General features: G+C 37.5%; 3 protein-coding genes across 3 annotated transcripts in view; 2 read left to right on the top strand and 1 right to left on the bottom strand.

Moving 5' to 3' along the window:
- The first annotated feature begins 165 nt into the window (after positions 1–165).
- On the top strand, positions 166–1331 carry kappaB-Ras (NFKB inhibitor interacting Ras like 1). Its single transcript, XM_017612848.1, has 2 exons — positions 166–384; positions 493–1331. The coding sequence occupies exons 1-2, from the start codon at positions 271–273 to the stop codon at positions 1045–1047; spliced, it is 669 nt and encodes a 222-aa protein (XP_017468337.1). The 5' UTR covers positions 166–270; the 3' UTR covers positions 1048–1331.
- Positions 1332–2811: 1480 nt separating this feature from the next.
- Iswi (nucleosome-remodeling ATPase imitation SWI) lies at positions 2812–6758 on the top strand. Its single transcript, XM_017612846.1, has 7 exons — positions 2812–2998; positions 3234–3457; positions 3530–3784; positions 3846–4932; positions 4997–6028; positions 6085–6245; positions 6316–6758. The coding sequence occupies exons 1-7, from the start codon at positions 2948–2950 to the stop codon at positions 6575–6577; spliced, it is 3072 nt and encodes a 1023-aa protein (XP_017468335.1). The 5' UTR covers positions 2812–2947; the 3' UTR covers positions 6578–6758.
- A 3345-nt stretch (positions 6759–10103) lies between these two features.
- Fa2h (Fatty acid 2-hydroxylase) overlaps positions 10104–12384 on the bottom strand; it is a 6264-nt gene continuing 3983 nt past the window's right edge. Inside the window, exons 2-3 of the mRNA XM_017612847.1 lie at positions 11038–11271; positions 10104–10970 (exon numbers count right to left, since the gene is read on the bottom strand). Coding sequence (XP_017468336.1) covers positions 10479–10970; positions 11038–11271 — 726 coding nt within the window. The 3' untranslated portion in view covers positions 10104–10478. The remainder of the gene's footprint in view (positions 10971–11037; positions 11272–12384) is intronic.

Below are 12384 nucleotides of genomic sequence, written 5' to 3'. Positions count from 1 at the left end.
AAAGCATGCAACCTGCAGACATTTTCCGTGAAAAATTGCCAAACCAACTTCATCGCGAAGAGGCAATATATTTATATAAAAAACGTACTGAAATTTGCATTCTATGCTCAAATGTATCGTGCGTACCTCTTATAATGTACATATTTCGTGCAATTTTTACCGAACTGAGCAGCCCTGTAACCAAATCAGCTGTTCGTTTGCTGCTATTGGAAATTTGTTATTAACAAATATAAACAAAGGATAGAGTGTGAAAAATTAGATCTCGATAAAATGCTGACCGCTAAAATTGGTAAAGTAGGTAAAGTGCTCATTTGTGGCATGAAAGGTGTGGGAAAAACCGCGCTACTGGAACAATTAATTTATGGCAATGTCAACATGGATACGGTACGGTAGTTCTAACCAAGAAGATAGGATATCTGAATGGTGGCTCTACCCACTCAAAATCATGATTAGATATACATACATATGTAAATATATATATATTTTTTTCAGGAGATTCATCCTACAATTGAGGACATATATGTAGCAAGTGTCGATACAGGTCGTGGCGGCGCACGTGAAACGCTCCGTATCTACGACAGTGCTGGTCTACAAGGGAAGGGTCAACTGCCGCGGCACTACCTTTATTTTCCCGATGGTTATGTACTCGTATACGATCCAACAGATCCCAGCAGCTTGGACATGTTGGCCGATATCAAAACTGATATCGATCGTAACAAGGAGAAAAAGGACAATGTTGCAATAATTGTGTTGGCCAATATGCGAGCACGAAACAGACGTGAGTCACCTGCATCCCCACCAACACAAATTACACAGCAGCCACATGTTCAACAACAGCAGCCCGATCAAGTAGAGTCTGTTTTGAATCGCGCAAATAATTGGTGTGCACGTGAACGTATAAAACATTACACAGTAAATGCTATGGAGCGTCCGTCTTTGTATGAACCATTCATAGCACTATGTGCACGTTTACATCCACCACCGACTAAGAGTAGCTTCCCACAATTGCGTCAGGTAATGCAGAAAACGCAGAAGAGTGATAGCTAGGACGGAGAGTCGGATGGCGGCGGTGATAATATGCTATGGTGTATTGCCGGATGTCAGCGCAGCGGTGGGAGTGTCGGACAGTAACTTTTTAGTTTAAGCATTTCAAAATTAGCAATTTACTAAAGGTATTACAAATATACAAACATGCATTTATGTATGTATGTGGGCTCGTATTTTAACAATCTCAATTTTTCTACATAAATATTTTTCTAGTACTTAATAAATAATGTGCAAAGCCTCCATTGTAAATGGCAATTGAAAAATAAAAATTTAGATAGTATGTATTAAACAAATTGGAGTTAATTTTTTTATTTTGGGGGATTCCTATAATATTAATAATTTACTTTTTTACTGCAAATCTAGTATAGCGCATAAATAAGAACAAGAAGTTTAATTTATGTTTTATAAATTTAATTTATAATTCTAATTCGTAGCCGCAATGCCGTTAAAATATTTATTACACTCATCCAGTGTTGCCATTTTGATACTTTTTAAATTTCGCTCTTAATTTTTCTATTTAGCTCCGAAAATTGGGCTTTAGCTCCTAGCTCTTTTCAGAATTATCTAGCACTTTTTTAGCCCCAGAAAATTTTAGTTGTATTTGGTAATATATTAAAATTACAAATCTGTAATTTCATTGCACAAGTGTTGACTAAAATTTATTTGGCTTTGCAGATCTCAGCCTATTTTCGATACCTTTATGTTATTCTATTTATTCTAGTTATTTTATTTCGCGCGGGAGCACACAAACATTACCGAACAGTAGTTCCAGCTCCCATTAGCTCAAAAGGTGCATTTTCTCTCAGGCGGCCACGGTAGAAAAGGAAAGCCAAAACTTAAGCGTCGATAAAATTACAAAATTCGAAAAGCAGTGGAAAAACATTCATTTGTATCCACGGGGAAATACAGACTCCACCATAAGCTATTGGATCTAGATTAATAGTTAGAAGAAAATCCTTTTTCTGATCGCGCGGATTTTGTTTTTAGCTTACTATTTTTGCTTTTAAGGAGAGAAGGAAATAAAACTTTTCAGGCAAATTTTGCTAAAAAATGCTACGTAACCCGAGATTTTATGGTCAATTCAAATATCTGAAATTGCAGATCTTAACAGTTTATAAAGTATTTTTAGTTCACTGTCTAGTTTATAATTACGGGATTCCCATATACTCGGTAAAGTCTACAACTCGGTAAGTTTACGAGGCTTTTATCGGAACGCGCCTAGGCGAAAAGGTGTGAATAGGTGCGTAAAGTGACTGTATGACAGATCAACCAAGATTTTGTGAAGCAATTTTTGTTTCGTAGTATTTTCCATAACATCCCGCCATCTTGTCTCAATAACTCTTGGCTAAAGTACAATTAAAAATACCGAAAATTAGCAGATAACCTAAGTCAATACCGTTAGTGGATGAAATTCATTCATTTTATTCGCGTATTATTTGTTTCATTATTTTTTCATACATTTTAGTAAAAACATTTCGGCCCCTCGGCAACGCTGAAGTTTACGACGTGATTTGGGGTTCAAATTTGCCTCGTAAATTTACGAGGGGCTCGTCAATAGTGCTCTGTACAAATGTTGATAGTTTTTTTTACCAGGCTCGTAAATTTACGAGAATTACGAGGCTTTTACTAGTTTAAGGGAAGACCCCTAATATAAAACTAAACTAAAGCTCCAAACGAAATTTTTCTGGCAACACTGCACCCGTCGCAAATGCAACCGTGTACCGCATTTTTCTGCCGCTCTTTTCTTTGTTTCATTTCATTCCATTCCTTCTGTCTTCTTTTACTGTGAAAATTTGTCTGCAGCTAGCAAAATTTGGTGTGGAAAAAGTTAAAATTACTGTGGAAATTCTTAAAAAATATCAATATAAGTAATTAAAATAGCCTTCTTACAAAGAGGACTATGTCCAAAGAAGAACTGAAAGCCGAAGTAATGGAAGCAAATGATAATTCGGTGAGTAGAAAAGATTCACAAAAAAATGTAAGGAAGCCGAGTCTCATTTGTGTGTATGCATATGTACATACGTGTGGCCGTCGAAGAAGCACCCGTCACGCCGTTTGAATTGTATTCACTAGCGACGCTGAGAACAGCTGGAAATGCCGGGCCAGCATGTTATTTGTAAAAAAAAATACACGCGGCAAAATATTGTTTGTTGGTGCATGTTTAATACTCATTTTTTATATTTCAGAATGAGACTACTTCCGAAGCAACCACTTCTTCTGCTGAGAAGGAAGTGGACTTCGACAATAAAATCGAAACTGATCGTGGCAAACGTTTTGATTTCTTGCTAAAGCAAACTGAGATTTTTACGCATTTCATGACAAATAGCTCAAAGAGCCCAACAAAACCTAAAGGACGTCCGAAAAAGAACAAGGATAAGGAAAAAGAGAAGGAGAAGGACGGCAATGCTGAGTGAGTAAATAACAATTTACAATTTAAAAATGAGTTATTAATACTCAATTATTGTCCACTTGCAATTATTAGTCACAGGCACCGTAAAACCGAACAGGAGGAAGATGAGGAGCTCTTGGCCGAGGATACGGCATCGAAAGAGATCTTCCGTTTTGAGAGCTCACCTAGCTACATTAAAAATGGCGAAATGCGCGATTATCAGGTGCGTGGCTTGAATTGGATGATATCGCTCTATGAAAATGGCATTAATGGTATATTGGCCGATGAGATGGGTTTGGGTAAGACTTTGCAAACAATTTCCTTGCTCGGCTATCTAAAGCATTTCAAGTAAGTTAGCATTTTGTATTCCTACTAATATATGCACTAAGCAAGATTGAACTTATTGCAGAAATCAAGCCGGCCCACATATTGTCGTTGTACCAAAATCGACTTTGCAAAATTGGGTTATCGAATTTAAAAAGTGGTGCCCGTCGCTCCGCGCCGTCTGTCTCATTGGTGATCAGGATGCGCGTAATACTTTTATACGTGATGTTTTACTACCTGGGGAGTGGGATGTTTGCGTGACCTCCTATGAAATGTGCATACGTGAGAAGTCTGTTTTTAAGAAATTCAATTGGCGTTACATGGTTATAGATGAAGCTCATCGCATCAAAAACGAAAAATCTAAGCTTTCAGAAATTTTGCGCGAGTTTAAAACAGCTAATCGCCTGCTTATCACTGGTACACCATTGCAGAATAATTTGCATGAATTGTGGGCTTTGCTAAACTTTTTGTTGCCCGATGTTTTCAATTCATCGGAAGATTTCGATGAATGGTTTAATACGAACAATTGTTTGGGTGATGACGCACTAATAACCCGTCTACATGCCGTATTGAAACCGTTCTTGTTGCGTCGTCTCAAAGCCGAAGTGGAACGTCGCCTTAAGCCTAAGAAGGAAATCAAAATATTTGTTGGTTTGTCCAAAATGCAGCGTGAATGGTATACAAAAGTTTTGATGAAGGATATAGATGTTGTAAATGGCGCCGGTAAATTAGAGAAAATGCGCTTGCAGAATATTTTGATGCAACTACGTAAGTGTACCAATCACCCGTATCTTTTCGATGGGGCTGAACCCGGCCCACCGTATACGACAGACACGCATTTAGTATATAACTCTGGCAAAATGGTTATTTTGGATAAATTATTGCCTAAGCTGCAAGAACAGGGTTCACGTGTGCTTATATTCTCACAAATGACTCGTATGTTGGATATTCTTGAAGATTACTGTCTGTGGCGCAACTACCAGTATTGCCGTTTAGATGGTCAAACACCACACGAGGATCGAAACCGACAAATACAGGAATACAACATGGACAATAGTACTAAATTCGTCTTCATGCTTTCCACTCGCGCTGGTGGTTTGGGTATTAATTTAGCAACCGCGGATGTAGTTATTATTTACGATTCAGATTGGAATCCACAAATGGACTTGCAGGTATCCACGAATGATGTTTTTCAATTGTATTACTTCATATAAACCCACTTTATTCTCGTTTTAGGCTATGGATCGCGCACATCGTATCGGTCAAAAGAAGCAGGTGCGGGTATTCCGATTCATCACTGAAAACACAGTGGAAGAGAAGATTGTCGAACGTGCGGAAGTGAAATTACGTTTAGACAAACTGGTCATACAACAAGGTCGCCTCGTTGACAGCCGCACTGCACAGTTGAACAAAGATGAAATGTTGAATATTATTCGATTCGGCGCTAACCATGTATTCGCTTCAAAAGATTCAGAACTCACAGACGAAGATATTGATAGTATTTTGGAACGTGGCGAGGCGAAGACGGCTGAAGAAAAGGCTAAGCTCGATGAATTGGGTGAAAGTTCTTTACGCACATTTACTGTCGATACTGGTGGCGGCGAAGGCGGCTCTACATCTGTGTATCAGTTTGAAGGTGAAGATTACCGTGAAAAACAGAAACTGAATGCATTAGGCAATTGGATCGAACCGCCTAAGCGTGAGCGCAAAGCTAATTACGCTGTCGATGCATATTTCCGTGAGGCATTGCGCGTCTCGGAACCAAAAGCACCGAAAGCGCCCCGCCCACCTAAACAGCCTATTGTTCAAGACTTTCAATTCTTTCCGCCACGTCTATTTGAGCTGCTTGATCAGGAGATCTACTACTTCCGCAAAACAGTAGGCTATAAAGTGCCAAAGAATCCTGAATTAGGCTCTGAAGCCACTAAAATGCAACGAGAAGAACAACGTAAGATTGATGAAGCAGAGCAGCTGACCGAGGAGGAGGTTGCCGAGAAGGAGTCCCTGTTGACACAGGGTTTCACCACATGGACCAAACGTGATTTTAATCAATTTATCAAAGCAAACGAAAAATATGGGCGTGATGACATCGAAAACATTGCTAAGGATGTAGAAGGTAAAACGCCTGAGGAGGTCATAGAATACAATGCAGTGTTTTGGGAGCGCTGTCATGAGTTGCAGGACATCGAACGAATTATGGGCCAAATTGAGCGCGGAGAAGCGAAGATACAACGAAGACTGTCCATAAAAAAGGCACTGGACCAGAAGGTGTGTGTAAATTATGCGCAAAAATTAAAAAATACAATACCAATTTCCCTTTGCAGATGTCACGCTATCGCGCACCTTTCCACCAGTTACGTCTGCAGTATGGCAATAATAAGGGCAAAAATTACGTAGAGCGTGAAGACCGTTTTCTGGTTTGTATGTTGCACAAGCTCGGATTCGACAAAGAAAATGTCTACGAGGAATTACGGGATGCTATACGGTAAGAAATATCAAACCGAAAATTGAAAAAAGAACTTATCTCCTAATTATTTTTCTTTTTCAATCTGTAGTTCATCACCAGAATTTCGTTTCGATTGGTTCATTAAATCCCGTACAGCGCTTGAATTACAACGTCGCTGCAACACCCTAATCACACTCATTGAGCGAGAGAATCTTGAGCTTGAAGAAAAGGAACGCCAAGAGAAAAAGAAGAAAGCAGCCAAGAACTCGACTGGCGCGAGTACAACTAGTGCACCACCAGCAAAGACAAATCAAAAGCGCAAATCGGAGGCATTGCCTGTGGAGAAGAACGCTAAGAAGAAGAAAAAGTAAATTATGAGTATTGCAATAACCACTATAACATCGTCATAAGAAACAACTAACAGTTGTAACCGTCGTTACTAACTGTAAAACAACAAATTGCTTCTACTTTTTGCGGATAATACACAACTATGCAACTGAGGGTAATTTTTTTTTTTTATAAAATTGTGCAAGCTCAACTCTGCGTAATTTATAACACTTAAAACTGGAAGCGCATACATAACTTTGTAATGGTATATATCAGATATACTCTACAATACTACACAAATTCATTAAGTTAAGTGATTCTAATTTTATGCTATGACTACTATATTTTATAAAATGTATTTATTGTATTGAACAGCTGAAACTATTCAAACCGATTACATTAAATGTCCTTAGTTGCTTCACTTGATTTTTGTTCATTTCATCTACTTTACCTAAGCATATATAATATCTTTAAATATATAAACTTTACAAGATTCAATAAAACCTTAAAACAACAAAATAACTGGTACACTTTTTTTAAGCACACGAAGTACATACATACATTGAGAATTTTAAACGATGATGAGCAAAAAAATTGAAAGAATTTTAGAGCTATGGTTTACAGCTATTTTCGATCATCTGCCCAACTATCATGAGGTCTAATACAAATGAAAACAATTGCGCTCTAATTTGTATCAAGAGCCTGGCCGAGCTTCTCGTACAGTTTGTGGTGTGCGTCTTAACGTTGTCGCAGAAAATGCGGAGACGTCACTTCAGAACGAAAAATGGTTATTTATTAGCAGCTTTTTCATGCCATTTCCTGCCAGGGGCCAACCGCTATTATAAAAAAAAAACCAAGAACTGTTAATGCATCTTTAGCATCCTTAGCTCAGATTGAGTAGAAGTATGTATCTCCAACCACATCGGAATCAGGACGTTCCGACAACAGTCGGGGCTACCTAATCGCAAAGACCCAGATTCTTATCTGGGCAAGGACTGTTAATCCAGCATCAGTACCCAAAAACACTTTTAAGGAATTTATATGCTGTTACATAAACAACAACAACAACAATATTGGAATCAGGACAAATACACATCTCCCTCTGGTCCGACCTCGCCGAAACAGCACGTTTCCTGGGAATACAGTTAGTTGCGCTTGACGACAACGGTTGAAATACTAAGCAGCCTTAAAAGCCTGCACCGTGGGTTGGTCATAAAAAGAGTTTTAAATGTTTAGATCTCGCCACTTAGGATTTTACTAAATGGAAAAAATAATACACGTATTTTTTTGTTAAAAATATTATATTTATAACTGCCTCAAAGCCCATGAAGTAGAAATGGTATAGAATTCTTGAAAATCAATATTTTTCGATCGAAAAAATAGTAAATATTAAAAAATGTTCAAATAAACAATTGGCTAATATTGTTGGAAGTCTTCTGAAGAGAAACAGAGTAAACGTAAAAGTGATGATACGGCCATCGTCAGACATTTTACTGATGCGCTGACGATCGTTGTTGTTGTTGTAGCGGCTACTAAGCCCCGCTCGGCTAAGGGGAGGCACAGGAAGTGTGCGACTTGAACAGGGTCCATCCATAGGGGCAAGGACGTCAGCTGACGATCGTCGACCATGACGGGGCCGTTTCCCTACGACAGTCGGGTGTACGTAACCGTAACGACCCAGATTTATATCTGGCCCAGCACTGTCACTCCAGCAACACTCACCAACATAAATTTGGGGTATCTTTGCGCTGTTACAACAACAACAACAGGCGATATTCTACGGAAAAGTGTGTTTTCCCCATATAAAATACATGGAAAACTGCAATGGACTTGAGGCAGTTCTAAATATATTTTTTTAAACAAAAATATAATGAAAAGCGATATATTTACTCACCTATTAATTAGTTATTCTTTAACGGTTCATCTAATTTTTTACACAAATTCTTTACGGATGACGTCCTTCGGAGCTGGAAGAATAGCGCGAATATCTTATATACACTACACATTTTTATTACAATTACTTAGCTTCACAATAATAGTTTTCTTTAAATTATATTTTGCAATAATGAACGAACTAATTTCTGTAAAACAAATAAAACAAAACGACAAATGTGAAAATTTGCACAAAAACGCGCTTCAACCCCATTTAAAACTTGGCAGCACTGGTAATTACAGTATTCGCTTGTATTGCGGTACCTAGATCGAAAGTGGCCTGCTAGCTCGGCTTTGATTATAATATCGGGATAAGTTGTCAGAATAGTTTGATGTGGAATTTACCAGTTGAAGTAATAAGAGTAAAAAAAAAAGATTTGACATTATACCAGTTGAAGTAATAAAGTGATTTGACGCTATCATATATGAAAATTTGCCTTTTGAAATTTCTGTAAGATAGCCGAATTTCAAGAAAATAAAGTAAAACAGCCGTTTTATTACCTCATCTGTTTCTGATTTCACCATGGAATTTACATGTTAATTTTAAAGGTCTCGTTGTGCCCATGAATCCAGCGTCGACAACATTGGCANAAAAACGCGCTTCAACCCCATTTAAAACTTGGCAGCACTGGTAATTACAGTATTCGCTTGTATTGCGGTACCTAGATCGAAAGTGGCCCGCTAGCTCGGCTTTGATTATAATATCGGGATAAGTTGTCAGAATAGTTTGATGTGGAATTTACCAGTTGAAGTAATAAGAGTAAAGAAAAAAGATTTGACATTATACCAGTTGAAGTAATAAAAGTGATTTGACACTATCATATATGAAAATTTGCCTTTTGAAATTTCTGTAAGATAGCCGAATTTCAAGGAAATAAAATAAAACAGCCGTTTTATTATCTCATCTGTTTCTGATTTCACCATGGAATTTACATGTTAATTTTAAAGCTCTCGTTGTGCCCATGAACCCAGCGTCGACAACATTGGCATTGTCTACTGTCGTGTTGGAATAAGTAAACGGTGAAAATCGTCGCAAAATATACAGTGCTGCCAAGTTTTTCCGGTTTAATACACTAGTCGAGTGGAATTTTGACGTGAAATTTTCGATGCGTTTCGACTATAAGAAAACGACTTGCCTCCGACACGACTCTCGCAATGAGGGTGAATATATCGAGTACTGAGTGGAAGATCGACCTATCTCGGCAGCCAGTTCGAAAACGCACTATCTCAATAAACTTTTCAAGATCGCCCCATTTCAGAATTTGATTGAAAAACACCTTATCTCAGAATATGGTTGAAGAACGCCCCATCTCAGAATTCGGTTCAAAAATGCCCTATCTCCCTTCAAAATGTATAGAAAATGTGCTGATATAGGGCGTTTTTGAATCGGCAGCTGAGATTGGGAGTTTTGAAACGAATTCTCAAATAAGGCGGTCTTGAAGTTTTTTTAGATAGGGCATTTTCGAACCGGCTACCGAGATAGCTCGTTGTTCCACTCAGCAGTCGGTATGCAATGTGTTATTTACAATTACGGTTTTGCCAAAGATATTGTACATTAAAATACAGGCAAAAGTGTTATTTAATTTTATATTATTGCTTTTTACGTCTATTACAATTTTTATATCATTTATTTGTACGAAAAAAAATATGCATCAGAAAATACAGTTTTTATTTTATGCTTAGCACTAAGTAATAAACAAAGAACAAAGTGATGATGATTTCAATAGTTTTAAAGCAGTTCATAATTACTTTGTTATTAAACTCAGTAATACTAGATTAACGCATTGTCTCAGCATGTGTCTTATTAGTAAACATATGTTTGTACATATGTATGTATCTAGATATATACTATTTATATTTAAGGAATGTTCCCTCCGTATAGGTTTCTTCTTTGGTAATGTTTTACATATGAAAAGTAAATACTATCATTACAAAAAAAAAAAAACATTGTTCATAAGCCAATATTAGGAATCAAATTAATTAGTTTTTGGTTCACCAATTATTTGACTGCAATTACCGCCAACGCAATGGGAATCGCAGTTTTCGCAAACGTATTCGAGTATTAAATACGGCATCCCAAAAAGGACTACTGATGCCATAGCCCATATCCTGATGTGCGAAATGGTGCTGATAGTGATACCGTTTCATATCGTACATGAAGCGTGTGTGCTGCAATGAAGGATTTCCATAGTGGAGGTAATAGTGCATCAGATCATAGCACAGATATCCGAAGAGTGCACCGGCCAACACAGCACGTGGATGGGGCAATAAGAAACTGATAGGTGTATATATGATAGTGGCAATAATGACACCTGGCAGTGGCGGAAAGACAAGACGTTTCGAATCGAAAGGCACTTTATGATGTAGACCATGTATCATGAAATGAAATGTGCATAACCATGGATTGGAATTGGCGGTCACCTTCATGTGGAATACAAATCTATGCAGAATATATTCAAGCAAAGTCCAGAAAAGTATGCCGGCTGTAAACAAGATGCATAATAGCTGTAAAAAAGTGTTTTATTTTTAATTAACAAAAAAAATAGTTGTGATTGCACTCATTAGAACTCACGGTGCTTGTGCTAGGTGCGCTCCAATTTTGTGAGAACTCATCCCAAATACATTTGCAGATAACGGGTATCCAAAAAAGCGGTATAACCCACCAAGGCGTTTTTGTAAACATCTCCAAATATGATGGTCCGAAGAGACGCAATGGTCTGTCGACTGGCCTATGAACCCATTCGTCATAATGGCGGGTAATTTGCGATATTTGTGGCAGCATGGCCTTTGACCAGTCCACCAGATGCTGCAATTGGAACAGAAATGTTATTAAAAATGAGAAAGGAGATTTCCTGCAGCAAAAAAATTATAAATGTAGACAAAAAAGGAAAAATCATTAAACTCTTTGCAGAATGGCCACTTTGGTCACAAATTATTTGAGGAAATTAGAAAAAAACTCGTTAATTTTAGTTCTTATAAGTAAATACAAATACTTTGCTACTTGGCAGCACTGTTACTTTTTCAGAGAACGTAAAGTATAGGTGTGTATAGTAACTTTTCGAGTCCAAATCGCNTAAATCCGTTTTAAACTCTTTGCTTTACACACAAGCACTTACACAGTCCGGTACATATTTAATATTTTGATTTTCACTAATTCTACTTTTGTTTCTGCCGAACCAATTCAACAAATGACGGCTTTTGACATTTATTCTTGTTCTTCTTCTGTAAGTAAAAATTTCACTAGCAGAATTTGCAGCTATCTCGTGTTGTTACGCTCTCGATTCAGTGCTCTCTTGCTAATTTTTGGGTTACTATCAAAATGTATTTAACAAAAAGTTAATGAATTTGACATTGCTCTCATAAGAACTATCCTATAAAGTCAAATTGAAAACAAATTTATGAATTTTAAATCGTTTGTTTATATTTTTTGATATCATAGTAGCTTAATAGAGAGCCGCACTGAGTTGCCAGTCACACCCTTGACTATCATAGGCCGATGACAATGATAACGACGAGCTACGGACCACAGCTGTCAAATTATTTTAATACGTACTTTCATTTAGATAATTATTTTGACAACCGTGGTTGTGGTCAGATGAGATCAATTTCTATTTTTGCAGCGACCCATGAGGTTTTTCCTCTTCTTATATGTCAAACTCATACAAACTCAAGATGTCGCTGCCGCGTTCAAAAAAATCATATCGTCATCGATAAAGCGTTTAGGTAATGAAGATAAAAAATTGGATGCTGTGGCCCGTAGCCCGTCGCTTTTAATGTGTTCAGAACTTTATATGTATACTTTTCCAGTAAAAATTTGCAGGTTCCAGAGGGTCAATTCCCGTTCTGCGTTATCGTAAAGTGAAGTGAAAGGTATAAAATTAACACCGAAATAAATGCGGTGTAAAAGGGTTATTTTTAT

Source organism: Rhagoletis zephyria, unplaced genomic scaffold (genome assembly GCF_001687245.7).
Source record: "Rhagoletis zephyria isolate East Lansing unplaced genomic scaffold, Rhagoletis_zephyria_1.1 Rzeph_scaffold_00584, whole genome shotgun sequence".
Lineage (NCBI taxonomy): Eukaryota > Metazoa > Arthropoda > Insecta > Diptera > Tephritidae > Rhagoletis > Rhagoletis zephyria.
Note: the sequence above shows the minus strand (reverse complement) of the source record. Positions and strands in the feature narration are given on the sequence as shown.

What these genes read in the sequence shown, in the direction of transcription:
- kappaB-Ras (XM_017612848.1), top strand. Translation starts at nt 271, where the DNA reads ATGCTGACCGCTAAAATTGGTAAAGTAGGTAAAGTGCTCATTTGTGGC. An exon ending in GCAATGTCAACATGGATACG is followed by an intron (nt 385 to 492) that starts GTACGGTAGTTC and finishes TATTTTTTTCAG; the next exon opens with GAGATTCATCCTACAATTGA.
- Iswi (XM_017612846.1), top strand. Translation starts at nt 2,948, where the DNA reads ATGTCCAAAGAAGAACTGAAAGCCGAAGTAATGGAAGCAAATGATAAT. An exon ending in TGGAAGCAAATGATAATTCG is followed by an intron (nt 2,999 to 3,233) that starts GTGAGTAGAAAA and finishes TTTATATTTCAG; the next exon opens with AATGAGACTACTTCCGAAGC. An exon ending in ATCCACAAATGGACTTGCAG is followed by an intron (nt 4,933 to 4,996) that starts GTATCCACGAAT and finishes TTCTCGTTTTAG; the next exon opens with GCTATGGATCGCGCACATCG.